Source organism: Epinephelus lanceolatus, chromosome 3, assembly GCF_041903045.1.
Source record: "Epinephelus lanceolatus isolate andai-2023 chromosome 3, ASM4190304v1, whole genome shotgun sequence".
Classification (NCBI taxonomy): Eukaryota; Metazoa; Chordata; class Actinopteri; order Perciformes; family Serranidae; genus Epinephelus; species Epinephelus lanceolatus.
The window spans coordinates 39,818,764-39,845,006 of NC_135736.1; the positions used below are offsets into that span (position 1 = coordinate 39,818,764).

The 26,243-nt window shown below is 41.6% G+C and overlaps 2 protein-coding genes across 4 annotated transcripts; both read left to right on the forward strand.

The window, feature by feature from the left end:
- Positions 1-1,558: 1,558 nt before the first annotated feature.
- Positions 1,559-19,664, forward strand: LOC117255293 (interleukin enhancer-binding factor 3-like). 2 transcript variants are annotated; one of them, XM_078166351.1, is made up of 20 exons: positions 1,559-1,690; positions 2,236-2,378; positions 2,978-3,089; positions 3,561-3,754; positions 3,899-4,073; positions 4,211-4,553; positions 6,643-6,734; positions 8,515-8,610; positions 9,141-9,252; positions 9,345-9,442; positions 9,525-9,630; positions 9,728-9,868; positions 15,728-15,918; positions 16,285-16,404; positions 16,559-16,690; positions 17,766-17,927; positions 18,075-18,201; positions 18,329-18,367; positions 18,484-18,822; positions 19,105-19,664. In XM_078166351.1, the coding sequence occupies exons 2-20, from the start codon at positions 2,269-2,271 to the stop codon at positions 19,212-19,214; spliced, it is 2,799 nt and encodes a 932-aa protein (XP_078022477.1). In that variant the 5' UTR covers positions 1,559-1,690; positions 2,236-2,268; the 3' UTR covers positions 19,215-19,664. The 2 variants fall into 2 exon arrangements, with proteins under 2 accessions (XP_078022477.1, XP_078022479.1); XM_078166353.1 differs by having other exon boundaries at positions 4,211-4,545; positions 6,641-6,734.
- Positions 19,665-22,119: 2,455 nt separating this feature from the next.
- Positions 22,120-25,080, forward strand: acp5a (acid phosphatase 5a, tartrate resistant). 2 transcript variants are annotated; one of them, XM_078166354.1, is made up of 6 exons: positions 22,120-22,234; positions 22,753-22,843; positions 22,963-23,162; positions 23,262-23,386; positions 24,206-24,551; positions 24,644-25,080. In XM_078166354.1, exons 2-6 carry the CDS (start codon positions 22,753-22,755, stop codon positions 24,881-24,883), a joined length of 1,002 nt encoding a protein of 333 aa, XP_078022480.1. In that variant the 5' UTR covers positions 22,120-22,234; the 3' UTR covers positions 24,884-25,080. The 2 variants fall into 2 exon arrangements, with proteins under 2 accessions (XP_078022480.1, XP_033479426.2); XM_033623535.2 differs by lacking the exon at positions 22,120-22,234 and adding an exon at positions 22,482-22,630.
- Positions 25,081-26,243: the final 1,163 nt, after the last annotated feature.

Sequence of the window (26,243 nt, forward strand, 5' to 3'; positions counted from 1 at the left end):
TGTGTGATCAAACTGCAAATTTTAGGGTGGCCTTTAATTGTGACCATCCTAAGACACACCTTTGTAGTAATGATGCTGGTTAATCAGCATCTTGATATGCCACACCTGTCATGTGGATGGATCATATTGGAAAAGGAGAACACAGATTTTAACAAATTTGCAACCAGAATGTGACACAAATATACCGATTTTAAAAAAAATAAAAAAGTCTTAGATCATTAAATTAAACCCGTGAAAAATGAGAGCAAAACAAAAGTGGTGGGTTTAAATTTTTGTTCAGTGTAATAAAAACATAGACCACTATTAGGCTATCCAATGGCCAAAAAAAAGATCAACTGCAATAAATCTGAAGTTTGCAGCAGTCCAGATGCATGGCAATTTCATTCATGTGTTGAGTGTAGCTTTAGCACCATCTATTGGTTAAGAAAGGAATTACTTATACAATAAATAACTAATTGGCTCTCCAAGTGATAAACTAATCTCTTGCTTACAGATCCAACTCCACCAGATGACATTAACTTTTGTCTTGGTAATTTTTCACCTATATTATAACTACTCCCACTCTTTAAACCTACAGTGTACTGATGTTAGCCTAATATTCATACCATCACTTTACAAACACCACAAAAACCCAGCTTCTCTTGTCTTTTTCTTTGTTGGCAGTGTTTTCCCTTATTTTAGAAGGTTGTGTAGTAATGTCATTTTCAGGCATATACACCATGGATGTAGGTATACACCAACAGTTTATGGTAAAGGCTACACCATGAAAAGGATAGTGTAAATGTGAGACCTATATCTGCAAGAAAGCAGTTGACCCTGTGCTGATAGGTTGCATGAAGCTGAGCGTAAAAAGAGAGAGATTGATTAACAGGATGGTAGATTCATGAAGACGCATCAAAGATCTGTTAGAGATAGGGGACACACAGGCGCAGGGGGCTTTATTTATGTTTATTTATTTATAAATAAAGCAGGTATTGGTGCTAAATAAATACTGTGAAAGTAAAAAACAAAACAAAAAAATGTCTTTTTTACAGACCTTTAGTTTTCATTTTTTGATTTAACATGTGTAAGAGTCATGACAACCATACAAATGCTGGAATGTTTTACAGTGTATGTGAATGACATCAGCTGACAGAGGCAAACATGGACCCATGCTGTTGCCTAGCAATGTAATTCCAGTGAAACAACCTTACACTCCTATGGAAATGACCCATGAAGATAGAAAAATAGAGCTGTATCTTACAGGCAGACAGTATATAAAAAATGATGTGGTTTTTTTTTTTTGTTGTTGTTGTTGTTGTTTACATTAAAGCATGTTAAGATATTCTGGTGGAAACCTAAAATTTAAGTATGAATCTGAATATGAGCATAATATTGCATAATATTTCCATGAAACAGGTTTAAGAATTTAACTTCTTCATGGACTGTGTAAATGGGTCCAAGTGTATTTCCTGACAAAAAACTAAAACGTCTATAGTTTCCTTGGCAGCTGACAGGAAGTAGGGACCCAGGCTGTTGCCATAGCAACAGAATGGACGTTACACACTCCAGCACAGGAGGTGGCGGCATTTAACGTTGGTTTTCCAGTAAAACCATAGAAGAAGAAGAGGAAGCCATCTTCAGGCGGCCCTTAGGTCGACAGCTACATTACACTATAAAGGTCTACACCTTTATCCGCTTATTGTTACAGGTAAGCTTTAACTTCACTATGAAACTTCAACAAAATAAAGCGGTTTTGTGCAAAAACGACACCTCCATTGGATGACAGGCAAAAATGGCAGCGGCATGCTGAGTAACGTTAGCTAGCTCGCTAGCATCAAGGGTCGGTCATGGCTATAAACATTAGCTAACGTGCGTTGTCACAGTTTGTCGCAGTACCTTTGTTCAGTAGGTTGGGAAGATAAATTACAGTGTCGTTGGACAGCTGTGTTAGATCATGCGTTTAATCTGTGACGCACCAAACTACACATGCATCTCTGTTCATTTGTAGTCAGAATAGTTTCTTCTGAACGTTAGCTTGTTAGCTAACAGTATATCATGGATGTGGGTTACTGAGCTAACGTTAATATCATTCATTACATTTAGCTTGAATGTATGCTGCAAGTTAGAGCTCCAAAAGTTTGGACACACTATCCGGCTTTCTTGAATGGTAAACTGTGTCCAGACTTTTCTCCGTTACTGTGTTCAACGTTACCAGTTGTGCACAGACTTGTGAAGGTTTTTTCTTTCTCCAAGAGGTGGTAGCGTCGGCCCGGAAGTCGTGACAGCATGGCGGCAGCTGCAGGGCAGTGGGATGAGCATCAGGCGTATGAGGAGCTGCTGTACTGGGACAGCCTCATACAACAGGGCCACCGTCTCCTCCCGCATGATTTTGAAAGGTAACGTTACACACACAACATGTAGTGAATGGCCAGCTAACTAGGTTGCTCCTTCTTCTGCTTTAAAATGTAAGCTGACAATAAAACAAGTGACAACCTGAGTATCCTGGTGTGCGCTGGAACTACTATATTTATTGATTCATGTTGATTATCTTGCACTAGCTGGCACCCAGGAGAGAGGCGCAGCTTTGCAGGGTTTCTCCAGTTTTTTGGCCAGCTAAGGAGTTTTACATTAAATCAAGTATGTGATGATCTGAGAGAAAGGCAAAGCAATTGGAAGTTGTAGGGTTCCTGGTTTGAACCCAGGGTGGGGGAGCCCTTTTGTGCAGAGTTTGCATGTTCTCCTTTTGTCAGCGTGAGTTTTCTCCAGGCACTCCAGCTTCCTCCCAAAATCCAGACACGCAGGTTAGGTTAATTGGTGACTCTAAATTGCCCCTAGGTGTGTGAATGTGAGTGTGAATGGTTGTCTGTCTCTATGTATTAGCTGTAGCAACCTGTCCAGGGTGTACCCCACCTCTCGCCCAATGTCAGATGGGATAGGCTTGAACACTGGAGCTGGTCTTCACAGCTGTCCTGATTTTGTCATTTCCTCCCTCCAGATATGAGGAACTCCGTTACTGGTATGACTGCCTGTGCTACGAGGAGGAGCTGAGACAATATCATGATTACATTGCTGCTATGGAGCATGTTGAGGACAGTCGGCCACATGAGGTTCGTATAAATCGTCCCGCACAGACATGATACTCCATTGTCTTCTTAATTTGAGTCATTTAATCCACTTCTTCAAAACGCCACGATAAGACTGAGCATGTAATGTTTTCCAGTTTCTGTTGTACTTAAAAAAGATTGCTCTTCCTCTTGCGTGAAAGCTCTATCCGGTGCATGTTTTTTCCCCAAGTGTTTTTAATATGCACTTCCTAACTAATAATATTATACTTCCCAATTCTATTTTTACTTCACATATTGCATGATATTGCTTTTTCACTGGAATACATCTACGTAGCAACAAACTGGGCAAGGACTGCCAGAACTGCTTTTAATGAATACTTGTCATAATTTATTTGTTACAAAAATAATTTAATATATGATTACAGTATAAACTAAAGGTATGTTTTTTCTCAACTACACTTTGTTGTTCATTTTTCCAATATAAACCCTGCTTATTCTGATTTCCCAATTAAGGACACTGCGGCCCCAAAGGTGCACGCTGGGCCATATGATCGCCATGTGATGGCCAAACACTCTGATGTGTATCCTTCACCAGAGGAGCTGGAGGCAGTGCAGACAATTGTCACTCGTGTGGAATGTGCCCTTAAGACAGTCTCTGACCAGATGGATACTGCGAAAGGTGTCAAAAAACCAACAGAGGCAGGGAGGTGAGCAACATGTAAATGCTGCGTTGCCGTTGTCCCAATAATTTAAAATGTATATTATCTGCCATTTAAAATATTTTAATGCAACATTTTTCCTCTCTATATCAATGATTAAATAATCGTTTCATTTGGTTTTTCTCTTGACAGTAAAAGCAGTGATTCGAAAGAGCGTGTCCTGCGTGGAGTTATGAGAGTCGGCCTGGTGGCCAAGGGACTCTTGCTAAAGGGTGACAAGGAGCTGGAGCTGGTGCTGCTTTGCTCCAACAAGCCTACCATCACTCTGCTAAATCAAGTGTCTGAAAAGTTATCCGAACAGTTGGAGGTAGGACTGAGTACCTACAGTTGTTTTATACCATTTTCTATAAAAATGTTTAACAGATTTTTAATTAGGTCTTTGTTTCTTGAATATCATGACTCTCTCTTTGCTTTCCTGATGTTTCTATGTTCTTCTTCTTAAAGGCAAGTTCAGCTGGAACGTATACAGTGACCCCATGTCCAGGGGATGCAACCCTTGTTGTGACAACCACTAAGGAGTCAGCTCTGACTCTCACTATCCACCTGACATCACCTCTTGTCAGGGCAATGCAGGAGAATAAAGCTGCAGAAAGAGAAGAAAAAGGAGAGGCAGAAGGAGAAGAAAAAGGAGAGGCAGGAGGAGAAAAAGGACAGGCAGATGGAGAAGAAAAAGGAGAGGCAGAAGGAGAAGAAATAGGAGAGGCAGAAGGAGAAGAAAAAGGAGAGGGAGAAGGAGAAGAAAAAGGAGAGGGAGAAGGAGAAGAAAAAGGAGAGGGAGAAGGAGAAGGTACGTATGTTAGTCTAGTCACCAACATCAGCTCCCGCAGGCCTGATCTGTGTGTTCTTAGTATGTGGACACTGTACTCCTCCACTGATCTGTAACTCAGCACTGACAACTGAAACGCCACACATGTTGTCCATCTTCATCTCATTTACCCTCAGTGGAGCTTGTACAGTGGCTCTCTCAGACCGATGGCGGTGAACAACCAATGAAAATTGGCTCTTCACTGGCTCTAGAGTCCTGTCGTCGTTTTGGGATCAACTGGCGTTTGCCAGCACTACATTTCTTGTGTAGTCGTTGATACATTCTGCACATGTGATAACAATCTCACAGTCATAAAAACAACATTGTTTATTCTTGTTGAATTGTTTTCATATTTAAAGTGAAGGCTTTTCAAGAATAACAAGTTAAAGCGCGCATTGCATGTACTTGATGCTGAAAATGTACATTTTGCACCAGCTGCAGCAAAACTGATAAATACATAAAACTGACAATGAAGATATCTCTGTGACTTCCCTTGGGAGGATTTTAATTCAACCGGAAATAAGTAGATACAGTAAATCACTGTTTGTTTATAGATGAATGTGTTGGTTAGTTGTTAGTGTTTGTAGAGCTTCTATGTAGATCAGCTTAAGCTGTATTTACATAGGAGTCTAAAGTTTTAGTGGGTTCATTTAAAAGTCAAGGGGAGTGCTGAATCCCCACTTGCAGAACCATACCAGTCTCAGTGCAGTTTTAGTCCATTTACTACACTGCACACTGGGGCTGCAAACTTAAAATTGTGAAAATAATTATGATCACGATTTTAGCTTTTACAATCATCCAGTCTTCATTAGTTGCAGTTTGAAGGTCTTTCACTGGTGCATAAATTCAAGTGCTCCCAAACAAACAAACTGCCTGACCAGTCAGGTGTTTATCAGGAATAGTGTTTGACAAAAGCACAATGGTTTGTAGACTCTTATAAGACAAGAGTAAATGGTACAAATAAAATACATTTTTATACTGTTTGCTAAAGCCTCTTTCCAGCTGGACAAAATAACACTAACACCCACTATCATCTGGCTTTTGTATTTAATGGGAAAGGTTTCACTTCACATTCACGCCCGGGACAAATAACTCTGCGGTAGTCACAGGTATTTAAGGCTCCAGCTCCGATTAGCTTTGATCGGCAGTGATGAAAGTATAACATCCAGGTGGATGTGCTAATATAAGCCCCTTAATGGGCGAGATGCATTGACGCACCACCACAAAATTCCGCCTGTCTCTGTTCAAGCAGTGCTCAAACATTGTTTCAACTTTGTAGTTTGAGAGAGAGTATTTCAGTTTTATTAATTATAATCTTATTTTCTATAATTTGGGCTATTATCATGCAGCCCTGTTGCAAGCATATTTTACTCTTCTGTCATCTGTTTCTCAGTGTTTTAATCTGTCCTATCACTCATGCAACCGTTCATTGTGGCGCAGAATGAAAATCAACTCAAAGAAGCATTAAACTTTGGATGACAAATTAGTTGAATTGCATTTGAAGTGTAGAAAATGAGCTAAAACTTGCACTAAGCTGGTATGGCCCTTTGTGTTTCCGATCTTTCATAAGTCCTGTTTTAGCCACCTTTAGATTAGGGACTCCATCAGTTTTGCTGCAGTGTGGGGCAGACGTGAAGATTCTCACAATGCTTGTGATTTGCAATTGATTGCCTTTTAGTCTGTCAAGTTTTTTTAGGAACGCTGGACCTTTGACCAACTGGACACTGTCTCAAGAGTGGGGGGAAGCAGCAAACTCAAGCTGAGGGGCTGAGGAAAGGGGGTATCTATTGTAGTCCATACATAAAAAACATGCTATGCATTGTCGTAAAAACTACTGTGTCTTTATGACAGTATTTACTCCCACTTTTCACACACTGTGGAAAAGTTAGCTGGGATCTCTGACAGGTGAATAATATGCTTGCTGGGACCAAAGATTTACACATAAGGTACGTCTGACCCCCTTTCCCTGCTGTTGCTGGTTTGGGGAAAGCTGCTACTCCCTAAGCTGCAAGACAGAGCCGACCCCCTTGGTCAAACTGTACCTTTTCTTCTTACCCCACCTCGTCAATAGAAACGCGAACAGTCAACGATCCGCCGGACGTTCTGGACAGGCAGAAATGCCTAACTGCCTTGGCGTCCCTCCGCCACGCCAAGTGGTTCCAGGTTTGCATTCACGTCCTTATTTGTACGAACTGTTTGAATGGTCTCTCTTTATAATCTATTTCGTGACAGTAACACTTTTAAAATTTGCTCTCAGTTGTTGTTGATGTTTTCCATATTTTATGCAAGGAGAAAGTGTGTCGAAAAATTTTACTTATTAACTCATGAAGAGTGATCTGCTGATCAATACTAATGACACATTTCATTAAATCATTGGTATTGACATAAGGCATGCACTGATTGACAGCTGATTTTCGCCTTGTTGACTGTCATTAGCCTATTGGCAAATAAGATGATACTCACCGATGGCAGTGGCTGATGTTTTTCTGTTGTCACATCAGTTTTGCTCAGGCTATAAATCAGGACTTCAGACTATCATCCCGGGGACAATAGAAACGTGTTAGGGATGAACAGAGCTCTTCCCCGGGACACCTTTAGGAGGAAAGGACACAGTAAACACACAGTAAAAGTTGACACATCTGGGACACAGCCTATTTTTTCCCCGATAATGCTACAATGTGAACAACAAATTTGTGCTGAAACTGGCAGGAGAGCCTGTTAACATTAGCTGTTATTTGCTGGTGGCCGAAAACTAACAGCTAATGTAAGTTGCACTGAGTTACATTATGATGGGTTCAAGCTCTATTCAGTAAACATGAGTATCAAGGCTCATATATACCCCCTTTATGTACGGAAATAGATAGGTAAACGTCACTGCCTTTTTACTTTTATGTGTCTTTAATGATGGCATAGATATAGTCAATAGATGGCACTAGAGGGCAGTCAAAAGTTTCAGTTGTGAAACAAGGCAATGGTGGAGGTGGTCGTAATATTGTACCTTCAAAAAGAGGCAGTGTTGTAGACAGCGGTGGTCTGTGTAGCCATTATATACATCCCGACATGTGGACGGAGAATTCTTTTCACTATATAACAGACATGGTCAGTTCTGCCATTTTTTAAATTTCTGCGCTGTTTCCTACAGTTGTATTTCATTTAAACTGCGCTACACTGCCTCCACAATCTCCGGTGGTACTGCTCCGTTTTGTCTATATCTATAAGTTTTCAGAAAACGTGTACAATACGGATAAAATGAACGCAGAGTCTGGAAAGAAAGCTTCGTCTATCTCTGTCTCCCATGTCTAGCGTCAAGCATAAATGAGTCTGTAGGTGAAGGTAATTATAACTTAATCATAATGTTCAAATGAAATTTTGAAAAAAGAGTTTTTGGCTTGAAACTAAACTAAAACAAATACAGTTGTCTGAAGGAGAAATTTCTTGATGTTTTCACAGTAATATAAAACAGATATTAGAGAGGGAATTATGATATATATTGTAAAAAGGCTTTTGAAGCAGTTGTTATTGTAGTGAAGGACTCAAAGACTTTCAATCAGTTAATTTATCTTTTTATATGAAGGTTTCAAAATAAACAACATCAACAAAAAACATTGGTACCAGCTGTCGGCCAAATTGTTCAGTATTTGTATCGGCACAGAATTTTACAATCAGTGCATCCCTAATCGACACCAGCATATAATTTAATTTACAAAATGTTCTCTGTCAGACTGAGCTCTCTCTATATCACCTGTTTGTGAAAAGTCTTTTTCTTTTGTCCACAACAAACAGCACGTGGACAAAAAATGTGTCATATATTTTGTTGATTTGGAGATTGCTCAGGTGGTCTGATCTGTCTGTGCTTTGTTTTTTGGGGTCGTTATGTGGAACCTCAGAGCACAGGGCCGAGGTGACGTCCTCTGACTGAACTGGCTTTTGTTTGTGTCTCCAGGCCAAAGTGAACAACCTGACTTCTGCTGTCATTGTGATCCGGATCATGAGAGACCTATGTAACCGCGTTCCTACATGGACGCCACTCTCCGGATGGGTGAGGACACTGCGGTTGCACCTGTTGCAGCTAAGATGTAGTTGTGTATAAACCATAAACAGTATAAAGATGGAGAACGCATCTCTACTTACTTCCTCTGTCACTGTGATGTCATTTGGAGCCAGAGTCTGTGGTAGCGATCTCCATGTTATCGAGTTCCCACCCATACACCTGTCCAACCAATTGAGAGCAGCAACATTTTTATAGTATCAAATAACTAGTTCTATCCAAACTTATAAGAAAAACAAACACTTGAACATACATCAGTGTGGCATGAACTATCTAAAATGACAGACATTTATTTGACGTGTAGCTATGCCCATGTCCCATCCACTAACATGGAGGGGGCGAGGGCAATTGAGACGTCGTGGCTTCACTTTTGGGGAGCTGTCATGTCCTCCATCTTTATCACACAGTCTATGGTTGAGACCAGGCTTATTTTTGGCACCTTCTCTGTAGCTCTTTGATTGATTGACCCTAGCTTAGATCTTGATCTTGAGTCCATACTCTGTGCTCTTGTCTCCACACAGCCTCTTGAACTGCTGGTGGAGAAGGCTATTGGTACATCTGAGAGACCAATGGGAGCAGGCGAGTCATTGCGCAGGGTTTTGGAGTGCATTGCATCTGGAATCCTCTTGCAAGGTGACCTTTCATTATCGAGTTGTTAAACTAGTATGGATATTTATACTCTTGGATTAACATAAATACACTAATTTAACTGTATCTGTGCAAAGACGGCCCTGGAATGAAAGACCCGTGTGAGAAGGAAACAGTCGACGCCGCTGCATGTCTGACCCTACAACAGCGTGAAGACATCACCCAGAGTGCTCAGGTAAGAAGAGGTGGCTCATACATGCACCCTGTACACGTTTTTGGATATAGTACCTAACTTGCTCTGTGATTTTTTTTTTTAGTTTGCCTTGAGGCTGTGTGCATTTGGACAAATGCACAAGGTGTTGGGGATGGACTACAAACCTACAAAGCCACGGAAATCAGCAGGAGGCAGCAGAGATGGCACAGGTACCTATTGATATCTGCATTTCCCCCTTTTTTTTTTAAAATGAAAAACGTTCATGAAACGATCTGTTCTAAGGCTTGTGTCTGTTATTTGATGCAGCCCAGATAACACCTGCTGGACACTACAACTTACCATCAAAGAGACCTTACACAGAGGTGGAGAAAGAAGGGGAGGAGCCACAACTCAACAGCAAACAGAGGAAGTTTCTCAAGTTCCAGAAGCGCTTTCCAAGGAAATCATGTCAGTACTGAATATCAGATGTCCTGCTATAAGCTGAGCCTTTTTACTGTTAAATGAGCTGTGGATATTTTATTTAAGTCTTTTCGTTAACTCTATGACACAACTTGAACCTGACTAGGGATAAAATGGTATGGTAATATCATGATTATGGTGAGCAAAATTGTCACACTAATGTTAAATGTGCTGAAACACACACTGGAATCATCTCACTAAGTTTTTTATTGAAAATCAGTATGGTTAGTTCTATGTACTTTTTGTTTGCATCAACATTCAAATATTAACATATTCAGTAACTTATGTGAACATAAAACCGTATCAAATGTGCATTAACATTAAAGATAGCCTGTCTTTGAAAATGCTTGCGTGAGTGTCTGTGTCACTGTAGATGAGGACAAGGGACCAGTAGCATCACTGGGTTTGCCTGCTGCACGCCCAATCTGAAAACAAAGGAAAAGCGGAACAAGCCCATGTTGCATGCTGCGCCTGTGCGCCCGCGTCTGGGAGACTGTTGCCAACGTTGGTCGATGCTCAACAGCATTTACCGTGAGTTTTCTAAGCGCGTTAATAAAACACGGTTTTGATGATAACGACAATTTGAAACGGTAACAACATACGTCTGCAAATTTACAGCAGTTTAATGTGAATCCGGTCACCGTTACATCCCTACACCTGCCATTTTATATCGTCAGTTCTACCGAGCTTATTTAAAAGACACTAAGCAGGGGTTAAAGTGGGATTTGGCTGGTGGGGAACCCTATGATCCGATGCAGCGGTAAAGTGGTGGAAAATGATGCACCTCAGAATAACTCCCGAATTGATTTGTACTGTGAGCTCCGGTGGATTGTTGTCTTTGTGGACAGGCAATGTGATCAGCTGACCGTCTTTAAGGCTGCTGTGGCTCTTGGCTGCATTTTATTATGTATTAGCAGATGTAACAGGGGCTGTCGTGCTATCATGGCTGCTTTGCCTTATCCATAGTGAAAAAGTTGGAATTTGGCAAGTGATACTAAAGAGCAATATTGGCTTAAATTCAAATTGATGGCTGCTACCCTTGACCTAACCTACCAGTGACCATGGATACCACAGCCTGCCCTGCACCAGGCCAAGTTAGTCCATTACTTTACAGTAACTTCACCAGGTACTGCAAACTACCCAGTTAAGCCTGCATTTGTTCTCACACAGTCTTTGAATAACACACAACAATTATTTAATTTATATTCAGACATTTCACAATGATTAACTTAAATAACACATCATGTACATATCCACTGTCTGTTTAAAATGAATGGCATTACTTCTGCAAGCTTTAAAGGAGCAGTGTGTATAATTTAGGGAGATTTAGTGGCATCTAGTGGTGAGGATTGCAGACTGCAACCAGACAAAATTTCTCGTAGGATTCATTCAGTGTTCATTATTTGGGATGTTTTTACCGGGAGCCGAATTATCTGTAGCGAGCGTGTTCTCAAGAACAAGCAGACCCGGTGATTTAAATCAGTTTAATGTTACAAATCTGTTTCTCCGATGCTGCTCGAAATGTTGCAGATGGGCCACTTGCCCAGGTCCTGCTAATACGTGCTCACCTATTTCCTCTGATAACTTATGTGTGCTCACCTTACTTCTGATCCGGGCGTTGAAGCAGTTTTTACCATGAGCCGAATTATCCTCAGAGGTCTCTTCCTCTCCAAAACAAATGGACTCGGTGATTTAAACTGAGTTTCACGTTACAAATTGGGGGTTTCTTTGACCCTGTTTGGCAGATTGCAGACAGGCCGCTAGCCCATAACCTGCTAATGTGTGTTCACCTGTTTTTCTGTGATAACTTAAGATCTGAACGTTCAGGATTTTATTTTATTTATTTTTTTCGTGAGCCAAATTATCCGCCGGGGTCTCTCTCTCTCCAAAAACAAACGGATCCTGCGTTTTAAAGCAGTAAAACGTGGAATAAAGCAGTTTCATGCTTAAAGATCTGTGGTTTTCTGAACATCACAGAGGGGCTGCTTACTAAGGTGGCTGACGCGAAAAGGCGACTGGCCTTATCAGAAGCCAGTGTTTGGTTTGTCCATTCTGGACTACTATAGAAGCATGGCGGTGCAACATTGTGATCTCGGTGGGAGAGGACCCGCTCCCTATGTAGATATGAACAGCTCATTCTAAGGTAAGGAAAACATAGCAGGTTTTATTTTCAGGTGATTATACACTAAAGAAAACATACTTATCCGTATACGTATCCCCCTAAATCCTACACACTGGACTTTAAAATTTCTTCAAGTTTATCTAAGCAGTCTTACCCTTGAAAATGATGTGTATCTTTCCTCTCCTGTCCTCTCTTTCTTCTATCTTCCTTTATCTTTGAGAGTGAAGTAATTGCATATTAATGTTAATAATGTACTTTCTAACTGGGGAATACTTATCCCAGTTTAAGGGCTCTTTATGCTCCCTATGATGAGACACTGACAGCGAGCGCAGACAGACCAGGGGAGGAGGGCCCTTGTAGGACATTCCAACACAGCCAGTCCGGATTGTAATTACTGTGCCCAGGCTATCTTAGTGGCCAACACTGCTTGCAATGTCTGTCAGGAACCCCCATAGCAGTGCCCCCTCCCTTTGGTCTGAAGCACTGAGGCAGCCAAACACCTGTACCAGTAGCTAGCAAGAGACAGATAGCTTTACTGCACTAAATATTTCTTGAGCCTGGTTTGAAACTTTGACTTTAAAAATCCCCCACCACTTCAGATAAACAGCAACTCTGTTCACACTTGCTCCTCCTCTGTAGCTAGCGAGATGCTGACCGCAAGTTTATCGACATCTGCACGTGCAATGTGTGTGACATTACTATCTGGTTTGTTGAGTGAGTATCTTAATGGCATCAACTGGTAGGAACTCACTGCTGCAGCATATGAAAATTAACTTGCTTGATAGTGATATATATAAAACTGCCAATAAGATGTATTTAGTTATTAATCCAAAGTGGCTGAACACTGCGGCAGATTATTTCCTGCCAACTTTAACCCCTGACTGTAAGTGTAATTTCATCTAGCTCTTTCTGTTTTCTATTTAATTTAATGTAATTTTTGACAGTTAGTACTAGTTTACAACCCCAATTCCAAAAAAGGAAAATGAAAATAAAAACCGACTGTATGATTTACAGATCCTTTTTGATATATATTCAGTTGGATACAGTTCACAGACAAGATATTTAATATTCAAACTGATAAAGTTTATTGTTTTTCATAAATATACACTCATTCTTAGTGTGATGCCTGCAGCATGTTTCAAAAAGGTATGGAGAAGGACCACGTTTACCACTATGGTACATCACCTTTTCTTTAACAACACTCACAAAGTGTAAGTAAGTGTTTAGGAACTGGGGACACTAATTGTTGAAGTTTTGAAAGTGAAATTCTTTCCCATTCTTGCTTAATGAACGACTTGAGTTGTTCAACAGTCCATTGTACTTGGCATTTCAATGGGAGTCAGGTGTGGACTGCAGACAGGCCTGTCTAGTGCCTGAACTCTCTTATTACAAAGCCACACTGTTGTAACAGGTGCAGAATGTGGCTTGGCATTGTCTTGCTGGAATAAGCGAAGACATCTGTATGGCAGCATATATTGCCCTAAAACCTGTGCGTACTTATCAGCAGTCATGGTGCTTTCACAGATGAGCATTATACTCATGATGCCATGAGCATTAACACAGCCCCATACTATCAGAGATGCTGGCTCTTGAACTTTGTGCTGGTAACAGTCTGGATGGTCCTTTTCCTCTTCAGTCCGGAGGACATGACATCCATGATTTCCATAAATGATTTGAAATGTGGACTCCTCAGACCACAGCACACTTTTTCACTTTGTGTCACTCTATCTTAGATGAGCGCAGGTGCATAGAAGTCGGCCATGTTTCTGGGTGTTGTTGATATTTGGCTTTCATTTGCAAAAATTTGTGGATGCAGCCATGAGCTGTATTTACCAGCAGTGTTTTTTTTTCAAAGTGTTCCTAAGCCCATGTAGTAAAATCTCATATACAGTCATGTTGGTTTTTAAAGCAGTGCCCAGGTCACAGGCATTAAATGGTTGTTTTCAGCTTTGCCCCCGTGCAGACAGTTCTGCGGATAATCTGCTTTTTTGTATTCATGTATATATTTTAAGATTAGTCTTTAGGGCTTTTGTAGAACAGCTGGTCTTGATCTTCTGGTGGATTGTAGATAGTGAAATCATGTTACTCATGGAATGTTCAGGGTTGTTTCTGTTTTCAGAGTATTCCACATCTCTTCCAGTCTTTTGTTGCCCTTGTCCCAACTTTTTTTAAATGTGTTGCAGGCATCAAACTCAAAATCAGTGTGTATTTACAAATAATAAAGTTTCAGTGTAAATATTAAATACTCTATCTTTGCACCATATTTAATTAAATATAGGCTGAAAATTATTTGCAAATCATTCTGTTTTTATTTGTTTACACAGTGTCCCGATTTTTTTGGAATCAAGGTTGTACTATATATGCACATCTGCATGCACTGAGGTGCTGGTTAATTATGTGCAATTAGCTAAATCTAATGCACTTGTACATCTGTACCTAATAAATTTGCAGTACAATATATATAATTACTGAAAGAAATGATGGCAGAGCAGCAGGTTTTTATATTTTGGTACATTTCTCAAGTAAATAGCTCAGAAGCTATCGTCTAATAATCAGTTAGTTTTGCTTCTGTTGAAAAATTCCCCAAATTATTGTAGTTTTAAAGTATTAAAGGATAGATTTGTATTTTTACAGTGACCAAAAACAGTCTCCTGTAACCGTGTCCTGTTAGTATATTACATCAATCACATAGTGTGTGAGTATACAGCCTTGGTGTCAACAGTATGACCTCAACTGTCTTAGACCATAGGAATAACATGTATGAATTTGAAAACTGGTCAGAGTTCCCCTTTAACTCTCCCAGCACAACAGGAACCTTGCGAGACATATGTGTTCGGTGAGCCAGTGCAGCACTGGCAACCACAACTGGGGCAGACACAACAAAACTGGGTCACAGCCATGGCAGCTGGAACACCGCACAGCTGTTTGTTGTTTTTTCCAAGCCAATTTCAAAATAGCTTGCGGCCTCTACCAGCCAATTGAGAGGAGTGAGGAGTCAGCAGTGAATGATGGTATAAAACAGTTGATAAGACAAGTTTTCCAACAACTGAATCACGGCAACAAAAAGAGATCCTTCAGCATGCAGTGCACACAAAATATGAAGCTGATTAGTCCAGTAGTATTTGAGATTAGCTGCGGACAGAATGATACACTCACACACACAACCAAACACAGGATCCCTTCGAGCCTTACACCTGGTGGAAATTTTTTTAGAAAGCCCTAAAAGGTGTGTCGGTCTCAGCGGAGCTCGTCAGTGAACAGTTCTGCTCAGGGAGTCCCCAGAAGTGTTTGGTCTGAACACCTGTTGCAGCCCCTGTTCTCTTGAGACACTGAGCTCTCAGCTGCATGTGTTGTTTTTTATTAAACTGTGAAATGAAAAACAGTGTAGAGTTCACAAGTTCTCCCTGAGTCAGCATGGGTTCTCTCTGGGTTCTTCAGCTTACTCCCACAGTCAAAAGACATACAGGTTAGGTTAATTGGTGTCTCTAATTTGCCCGTAGGCGTGAATGTGAGCATGAACAGTTTTCTGTCTCTATGTGTAAGCTCCAGTCCCACCGTGTCCTTGTTCCAGCATCAGCTATGAATAATGAATGGATCAGGAATTTTGAGAGAGAGAAAATTCTGACAAATAACTTTTTTGGATTAATCACATTTGTTTGTTAACACATATGTGATGGCTCATATTTCTCTTTCTGCCTTTTCTCCATCTGTTCTTTTCTCTTTAGTCACAGATGATTTTAGCATGAATGCCGTGATGCGTCTGAACCAGTACAGACCTGGCCTGGAGTACCGACTCACCTCTCAGACCGGTCCAGTCCACGAGCCAGTCTTCACAATGGCCGTGGATGTAAATGGGAAAACCTACGAGGCAACGGGGCCCTCCAAACGAGCTTCAAAGCTGAATGTAGCCACCAAGGCAAGACTCTTGTATTTCTATCTACAGAGGTTTCCATGAGTTGCTTTACTATAAAAACAAGTTTCCTAAGTAGCCTGCAAGGCATCCAGTGTTGTGCTGTAGCGATGTGTTAATGATAAACCTGTCTCTGACCTCTCTGTTGGTGAATTTCTGTTGTAATTTACTGATTGGCTCCCATACTTCACACATCTCTTCAAAAAACTAAACCCTAATATTTAAGGCTTTTAAATTGTTTCATGACCCAGTTTAGGATTAAGGAACATTTGCCTGTTGTGATTTTTGACAGCTTGTGTTCACCATTACAGCTCACACCGGGCATGTGAATGAAGGAAAGAGTTGTTAATGTTTGGACTTTGCAATTCACAGGTCCTGCAGGATCTCGGCCTTCCGACAGGCTCAGAATCTAAACCAGAGTCGACTGGTGATGGTGAAGGAACCCAGGAATTAGTGAAAGCTGCTAGCACGGTCTCTACTACATCAGAAGATGTATGTACCCCAGTTCCTCCTTCTTTTTAAAACTTCCATACAATTAAGTCATCTCAGCATTTGTTTTCCTTAGAGAGAAAAAAGTGATGTTTTTGAGTAAAGAGTTTGCAATCATGTGTTTAACAGCCATTGTTTGTCTATTTGTAATACACAGAGCGGTCAGGGTCCTATCTTGACCAAACATGGCAAGAACCCTGTGATGGAGCTGAATGAGAAGCGCCGCAGCCTGAAGTACGAGCTGTCTGCAGAGACGGGGGGCTCCCATGAAAAGTGCTTTGTCATGGAGGTGAGTCAGCAGTATCACTTGCATGATACAAAACCAATAGGATAATCAAAAGGTTTCTGTGTTTCTTTTATATGCTTTGCCTTTCAAGTGTTTAGTGAACAAATTAAATCAAGTCCAGTCCTATCAGGCATCAGTGTAGGGTACCCATCTACACAGAGCCCATGTCACAGGTGTAATGTTGATTTAAGGGACATCAGTTTTGGTTAATTTTGCATTTGTTAGCCTGACGCCCTTTAATTATTAGGGGAAAAAATGCAAAATGACATGAAAATTAAATACAAGAGGCCTCTCCTTTTAGTCTGACGCTACATTGACTAAGTGAGCTTTAGCATGACATTTCAAAGCACTATCCATTTAGAGGTGATGAAATTTTAATGTTTTGTGATGTCAGTGTTTTGCCTTTTGTTAATTTTCTGTTGGCTTTGCTGACAGACAGCTGGCTAGCTGCTTTAACGTACGGAAACATTCTACTCACTACCCACCCCTCCACTGGTTAGCCAACGTAAGTCTTGGCCACCTTGCACTGTGCACCAACCAGGTTGGGTTGGAGCTAGCTGGCGCTGCCATTCATTTGCGATTACTGCTGGTAACACCATCCAGGTTGTGGGTCGACATCACTGTGGCAACATGATGGCCACCCTCCGCTGGTAACCCCTGTGAATAATCAGCGACATTTTGAGCCTCAAAACCCCTTTGACACTGTTAACTATGTTAGCCACTAAATGCGGCTAAATATTGAGCTGCTTACTCACCAGGGCGACTTGGGTGGAGACTGGAGGGTAGGCACAATGTTTCCACAGCAACACTGTTGGGTTGGGATGCCTTTACTAGCAGTAAGTGCCACCTCCCACCTGACTCGGCTGGTGCAAAGTGCAGAGCAGCCAAGGCTAGCTAATCAATGGTGACTGGTATCTGGGTGGTGGGCAATATGTTTCCGCATGTGCAGAAAACTGAAGAGCAGCAAAATTAACCTATAGACAGACATATGTAACTAGTCAGAAATATTCCTGACAGTAATGCATGTAAGTTTTAAAAGGGTAAAATGCTGACGAGCTATTTTTTTCCTGTCTATCAGGTGGAGGTTGATGGACAGAAGTTCAAAGGGAGAGGCTCAAATAAGAAGGAAGCAAAGGCCTATGCTGCCCTCGCTGCTCTGGAGAAGCTGTTTCCAGATGACAATGGAGTGTCAAATGCCAACAGAAATCCTTTAAAGAAGAAGGTCACTTACACCGACATGGTAATTTATCTAGTTTATAATGTGATCTATGGTTTATGTAGTGAATACTGCTGACCTCGAACCCTCAAACCATCAGGGTCAGCATACTTTCTTGCTTAAAAGCATTTGGTCCTCACACAAAATCTTTTGCTGTTACCTGCTCTACAGCACATCCCAGGGTTTGGCACTATCCGTGGCATTCCCTCAGACTCCGGGACTCGGGGCTGGGGTCCCCACAGAGGTCGAGGCAGGGGCCGAGGCAAACAGTTTCCTGCAGGACCCAGCTATAACAAGAGTAAAGAATTTTGCACTCACTTGGTGTCGCCCTGGTCTTACAAAGACGATATAAGATCCTTTTAATACGCTTCATATACATGTAAGGAAATCAATTAAATTGTGATTTATTTCCTTTATTTTAAAAGCCAACTACAGTTATGAGAGCGGCACTGGCGCAGGCTATCGTAAGTATATGCTACTCCCCAAAATACACTCATATCCCTAAAAATTACAGCAAGATTCTTCTCCAGTCGCACATTGAAACTGATTGTACATTGCTCTTGATTCATCTGTCTTTTAGATAAACTGTATGGTAACAGTGCAGCCGGCAATGCAGCCAAAGGCGCTGGCCCCACTGGATCAGGTGGCAACAGCGGCTACGGCACCTTTTACCCAGAGGGCAGCAACACCTACGCCTCCCCACGCATCTCTGGCTCCGATTCAGGCAACATGAAGGGAGAGAGCTACCAGTCGATGCCTCCTCCCGCCGACCAGGAGAGCCCCTACAGCTACGGGTATGGAGATGAGAAGAAGAAGATGCTGACCCAGGGTCAGAACGAGGGCCAGGGAGGAGACTACTCTATGTACAGCACGGCGTACCCCAGCTCAGTGACAGGTGGCCAGACATATAATAACTATGGTGAGTAAAACTGTAGCAAGTTAAAATCCACCCCTGCAATCACAAAAAAAACTGCTTGTCTCTTCGTCTCAGTTCCAATACAACCTTGCCCTCACCACTCAGCCATTACCCCTCCATTTTGTGCGTTCACATCCAGGGGTGGGGTTTCCTGATTGTTGTCATGGCCCACCAAACAGAGACACACTCCAAACCAAGTTTAATGAGAAATCATGTGCAAGTAGTGTGACCCAGTCCGCATCAGATACATAAAATAACATCTTCTGATTTGATCTTGCTTTACAGGCTGGGGAAACCAGTCGTCATGGGGGAACCAGCAGGGGTATCAGGGGTACCAGGGCTTTGGAGGACAAAATGACAGTTCCTACTCTGGATACGGCGATATGAATTACTAACCATCACATCGTGTACAGCCTTTCACATCTAACTATGCCACCTTTTGACTCTGTCCACCCTTGATGATCATGCTCCTCGCATAAAGGTTCTGAAAAGGAAAAAAAAAGTGGTTGTGTTGTCTCTGAAACTGGATTTTTATTTTCAACTCATTTGTTAGTTTTACAGTTGTGGGTGACACAGTTGCAGGCTTTTCTTTTGATTTAAGTCCACCTGTTTTATTTTAACCGCAGCGTGTCTTTCATGCCTGTGTTGACATGAGTGTAAAAATACCTGGTTTGTCATCATGTTATGTTTCTGGAGTTGTTGTGTTTTTTAATCTAGACAACCGGATCTGTATCAGTGTGTTGTGGTTTTCATTTAAAGCTGCTTGTAGTTCTGAACTGAAGGTTTATTTCTGTCATGTAAAATGCTTTGTTCTTTCTTGTAAAATAAATGACTCTTATTTTGAAGTCAAGTTTACCATCAGTTTTGCTTTTTCAACGACAATACAAAGTTGCTTTAGTTGAGTTTTTAGACCTTCTCAGTTACTGTGGATGGATGGAGCTCTGATTTTGAATGCCACAGGTCAGGTGAGAGTTGGGCTACCATTTGTTCATTATGAATTGTGTCTTCAAAGCTATGAAAACTAGGGCAACTTGAGCTTCCCTTAAAAATGCCGAGCGTATTCCTCACATTGGTGTTGCTGGAACATTTTGCAATACCCACAAGTGCAGTGAATGGTTTCTGCAGCCTATGCAGAAACCATTCATCACGTAGCATGCATGGTCTGTATCAGGTATGCTCAAAGTCCATTATGGCCCCAGAGTGATTTTATACAGCCCAAAGCTTGTCTCTTAAAATATACTACATATGTCCTGCCTTATAATATATAATACGCTGCATTTTGTCCTTTCACAATGGCAGGACTATCAGTCACTTTGTAGGCATGCACCAAGTAAGAGCTACACAGGTGGAACTAATGTGTTTTCATAAGATGGTAAACAAGCAAATGAGAAGTTACCTAACAGCAGACATTTCCTGCTAGGTGACAGACATGGCCACAGCAATGAAGCATGAGGTTGACAGTGATGGCTGCTTTTTACTGACAGATGGAACAGTTGTGTTTGCCTCATTTCTGTGTAATTTTTTTTTAAACCCATATGTGAGAATCAACTGCCCCCAGGCATTTTCACATTATCTAATGTTGCCCCCCTTCAGAACAGTCTGGACACCCCTGGTCTATATCCACAGCTATGTGGCTTTCAATGATTAGAGGAAGCCTCACTGACTCTTGTGAAGAAATACAGTAACTGTAATTGCAAAGGTTCATCAGAGAGAAAATGCACAAGCACACACATGAAATATAAAATACTTCCACTTTCAAGATGTAGAAAAAAGTGAATGCACCTACACTGTAGAGCTAAAACTTGCAAACCCAAATGAATACTATAAATTACATCCTTTCTGCAGATTAAATACTAACATAAAAAGAAGGCTGAGATATCCTGACTCTTGTTCCCTCGTATGAGTCGATCTCAACAAACATAAGGTCCTACATTTCCCACAGTGCCACTTGCATCTTGTAGACTTCCCTGCCTAATAAGTGCATGTTTCAAACTCCACACCAAGAGTTTGTAATGCAGGCTTTCTGAGCTAACCCTGATGACATCACTATGACATCATTTGGGTTAATTTTTCAAACTTCTGAAAGCCACAGAGGACATGATACAACAGAGTCCTGCACGGGTCTGATTTACAAGACCAGCTACTGAACCAGCACCACGACATGCAATACTGCACCTGCCCCGCCACCGGCACATATGACCGAGTATTTCTGCAATCCGACCAGACCTTTGAACACAGAATCTGAAGCCTGACCTGAAACTGCAAATCCTATAACAACCATGCACTGTTTAAATAGGTCAGTTAGGCAGCACGTGTAAAGAGACAATTTCAGTACATTTCATGCATGTGACACTAAGATTATATATTTTAAAACAAAGGTCATTATGGAAATCCTATTTAAATCTATATTGTTTATAGATTGTATATTCTCATAATATTGAGCAGTGCATCTCCACAGTTAACGTGCCTGTTGTTAAAGCATCTCTCATGTTCCAAGCTGACACACAAAGCCAGCCGTCAGAGGATTAAAACAATAAAACAATTACTTAATTCAGTTTTTTTAAAATCTATTTAATACTTTTATTATTAATCACCCAATATCCAATCTGCATGTTCTTTGTTTTACCCAGAACCAAGCCCGCAAATAAAATTTAGACAAAATACCACCCATGCATCACCTTTATTGTGGGTCACCTGACCCGATGCAGTACTATATACAACTGTATTTACAGGCTGAGTCGTTCTTCTTCAAACAAGTTAAATAAACTTCATGTGCAAAAAAAGGAGGAGTGCTCCTTTATTCAGGCCTGCCTGTGTGAGCAAGATAACAAATGAGTAGATTCTGAACGTTGCTGTTATCTGCATTGGCGTGCATGCATGTAAAAATTTGTCTTCGACTGATAGCTCGATGTAGGGCTGCAAAAAGCACATTTACAGTTTATAATTTACCATCAGTGGCCTTCTTGCTGTTCAACAGATATTATAAGGTAAGTCCTGTTTTCAGTTGAATAGAAGGAATTAGTGAGAACCCAAGTTTAATAACACACACACACACAAAAAAAAACACCAAACAAAATACAAGCAAGACTTCTTATTCCCAAATTATCTTAAAAGATAGAAGCACGGAGACAGAATAAAATGAAGAAGGAAAACAGTGATTAACACTGAAGTGGAAAAGTGGAGTCTGGACACCAGCTATAATAACCATTGCGGATCACATGTGGTACAGATGACCCTGCAGTCTCAAGACTGAGTCAGGGTGTGAGCAATGATCATGCCCCTGCGGCGTGTCTCAGGGCTGGTCGTCCTGCAGCCTCTCCTCCACAAATACTGATAAAAGGCGGCAGGAGGTGCGCCGCGAATACGGAGAGTGTCCCATCAGGTCATCCTGAGTACATCTAACCAGTTATCAGCTGTGAGTTTTGTCTTTATCTTTAACTGTCTGACATTTTTATCTCTGCACACTGACATCTACTCTGGGAAAGTTGTGTTTCTTGTCAGCTTTGTTTTCTTTATGATGGGGGAGGATGGAGATGTTAGATACTGTGAGCAGAGTGTCTTATTTAAAAGAGGCAGCAATGCAATGATATGCTCTGACAGACATGAAACTGTGACCTCTGACCCTCTCAGCCTCATGGACATGGCTGCTTTGATTAGCTTCTATTAGCTCCAGCTGGGGCATGTCTGCTTCAGGCTGCAGCCAATCACAAGTCATCTTTAGGCATAAAAGCATGAGATCAGGTTGTTGTGTAGAGAAGTTGGAAGCAAAGAGGAAGCGTAGGCTTACACGCTTGCTGCAGCTGCAGCTGTGGTTTGTTTCTGTGTTGTTCGTGTGCTGACTTTCATTTTTGGTTATGGCTAAATGTCTTGTTCTCCATTTGAGCTGTTCAGTTCTGCTGCTAACTGTCTGATTGTGTTTGTCTCTCTTTAAAGATGGTGCTAACACTCATATCCATCTTAATTGCTGCCATTCCTGTGGCCTATTGCTATCCTGCTGCCTTTGAGGACCTGGGGGCAACCAGCAGTAAGTATCACCCCACATGGGCTCTCATAATCTTTGAAAGTCATTGTCTTTGTATCTGTGTGAGGCCTCTCAGACTGTCAGCTCTTAAGGTTTAATTTAAGGTTTTGTTTCCTGTACAGCAAACCGAACCTCAATCAAATTCCTGGCTGTAGGAGACTGGGGTGGAGTGCCGTATCCCCCCTATGTCACCGCTGTGCAGAAGGCTACTGCTCGAGAAATGAGCAAAATAGCAGAGCAGATGGGAGCTGACTTTGTTCTGGCCCTTGGCGATAACTTCTACTACAAAGGTGTGGACAGTGTGGATTCTCCTCGGTTTCAGGTCAGTTGAGTTAACTATTTTCTAAAATGATTTAAAAAATTACTGATTTTAAAGCATCATCGTGGAAGTAAAAACCCTGTTTTCTGCTGAATTTACCAGGAAACTTTTGAGTCTGTGTACACGGCAAAGTCTCTCCAAGTCCCCTGGTATGTGCTTGCTGGCAATCATGACCACGCAGGGAACGTCAAAGCCCAGATCGACTACAGCCACAGATCTAACAGATGGTAAGGGCCAACTTAAAGGGTTACGTTGGTATTTTTGTTTTAACCTGGACCCTATTGTCCCATGTTTTATATGTAAGTGAAAGTTTATTTGTTGTGGTACTGAGCAAGGGACATAGGCTCCAATGTAGCTACTTGATGGTCATGCACTGTCAGTTTTCATGCTTGTTTTTGCCACTGAAGACTCGGATTACTCAAGTGTAGGACAGCATGGAAAGGATCCCTAAAGAGACCTTTTTGTCAAAGAGCAAGAGCCTTTTTGTTAAACCAGAATTGGCCATCGTTGCCCTCAAACACACCAGACTCCATTTTAAATAAACAGTAATCTAAGGGTTTAGAGCCAGCATGTTTTTACATCTAACTGGGTGAATTAAGGGTTTATTTCATCCAAACCAGAGTTGGTCATTGTTTGAACAGTGGAACAATGAACCAAGCTGTCTACTTTAATAAAGTGTTTTACAACAATAAAATTACTATTTATTTAAATGGAGTCTATCTGGTTAAACAAATGTCTTCAGTCTTTAAAATGGGTCGGTCTCTGTAAGAATCCTTTCCATAATGTGACACTTGGAACAATCTGAGCCTGTAAATGGCAAAAACAAGCACTTTATTGGACGTACACTGACTGTGCTCAATTGCCTGCAGGGATTGCATTGCAGCCTTTTTTGCTGTTCTAACTTAACACTGGGCCAATTTCAGAAATTGCTGCGATTTTAGTTACTTGGACACAAACATGGGGAAATAGCAGTCAGGTTGAAAATGTTTCTAAATGTTTGTGTTTGAAATGTTCTGAAACGGTCACATTCTCCATTACCTTCTTAGGAAGTTCCCCGCTTACTACTACGAGCTGAACTTCCACATCCCCAACACTGGGAAGACACTGACCATCATCATGCTCGACACCATAATGCTGTGCGGTAACTCTGACGACTTTGTGGATGAGAAGCCCAGAGGCCCCCTGCGTGCCGTGGATGCCAACCGTCAGCTGGCGTGGCTGCAGGAGAGACTGGCTCAGTCCAAGGCAGACTTCCTGTTGGTGGCCGGACACTATCCTGTGTGGTCTGTGTCTGAACACGGGCCCACAGAGTGTCTCCTGCATCGGCTTCATCCTCTGCTCATTAAGTACAAGGCCACTGCTTACCTCTGCGGTCATGACCACAATCTGCAGGTTGGTTCATGCACTGAATGATTTTTTTTTTTTTTTTTGGTGTAAATCTGCAACAATGCTTTGCCTTTAATCCCATCTAATCCTCCATACAGTACATTGAAGAGTCCGGTGTTGGCTACGTGGTGAGCGGTGCTGGAAACTTCCTGGACCCCGATGTCCGTCACTGGAACCGTAACCCCAAAGGTTCTGTGAAGTTCTTCACTGGCCAGGCTTCAACACTGGGAGGCTTCGTCCACGCAGAAGTCACAAAGAACAAGATGATTGTGACCTTCTACCAGGCTAAAGGCACTTCTCTCTATCGCACTGTCCTCTCCCAAAGGAACTTTGAGTAGACATCGAGGAGCAGTCAAGTCGTCGATCACAAATTAGTCTGCAGTTTGCTTTGAGATCAAAGTAATGGCTGTTAATCCTGTCTTTAAACGTTGGCATTAATATTTCACAGCAATTCACAACACATATTTTAAACAATCAACTTGTTTTACATGTAAATTTATTGTATGATAAAAGAATAAATGTGGTTTGTAAAGAATGTGTTCCCTCATCTTAATCTTGTGACTTGTGGTGCTGACGTTTCTACCACAGACTTGTTTGTCAAATGATAAGCTTTGCTCTGCTCGCTGTAGCGCCTGTTATCTTTGACATGTGGTTTATAGAAGTACTTATTGTCATCGGCAAATGCAACACAGAACGGATCCGCTTTAGTGTAGGAAGTTTCTGTGCAGAAATCAAATTCAACATGAGGCATGGGTGAATTCAGGTCTGATACATTTATCCTAAGTAGCTGACACCTTCTCTATTGAAACATGTCATGCACTGCACTTCCTGTCAACAAAGTAAATGTGTTTTGCTTCTTGGGGGATGGGTGCAAGTTTATACTTACCCTCTAAACTTGTTATTGGGATATCCGTATTGCCGATTAGACCAACACAGTGGCTGCTTTGTTCTGTTCATGTTCAGTCAGGTGATGTTTTAATAACCATATGCCATGAACTTGCAATTTTGCACATACAAGCCATAAAAATTCCTAAGGTTTGTATTTTCCAAGCTTGCCTGCTAAAACTGAAGTTCTACAACTTGTGGAAACTAAGATGTTTTGTACGGTGGGATCTGGCAGACACACATCACTAATTGGTTTAGAGATGAGGGTGCACATTTTCACTTGCAATGACCACGCCACAATGGTGTCATTCGAATGTTTAATTGTAACTCAGGAGGTGTTGAGGACTGGTGAATGGGTGGAAGAGGGATGTCTTCTAGGAGGATGTACTGGAGATCAGGCGGAGGGAGACTCAGTGTGGGGGTTCTGTCTCAGGTGTTTTTCCACCCGAGCTGAATACAAGCCCCCCAGACAGTACCTTGAATGAGACACAGGAGAGGTATGCACCAGACTGAATAAGAGGAGATGAGGGGAGAAGGGAAGAGAGGAAAAAGAAATGTTGGTAGGGATGAGGTAGGGAGGATGATGGATGAAGGGAAGGGAAAGGGAAGGTGGGTTGAGAAATCTAAGGCAAACAGAGCAGGATGGGTTGACCAAGTATAAGTAGGCTTGGCAGGTAATTAGAGGTGTGGCTGAGGCATTGCCCTGCTCCTGAACCTGAGTTAACAAATTAACTTCATTTCATTATGTCATTTGCAAATGTCTCAAATATAGTAACTACTTCAACAAATCTGGACACAATCACCCAACACTTA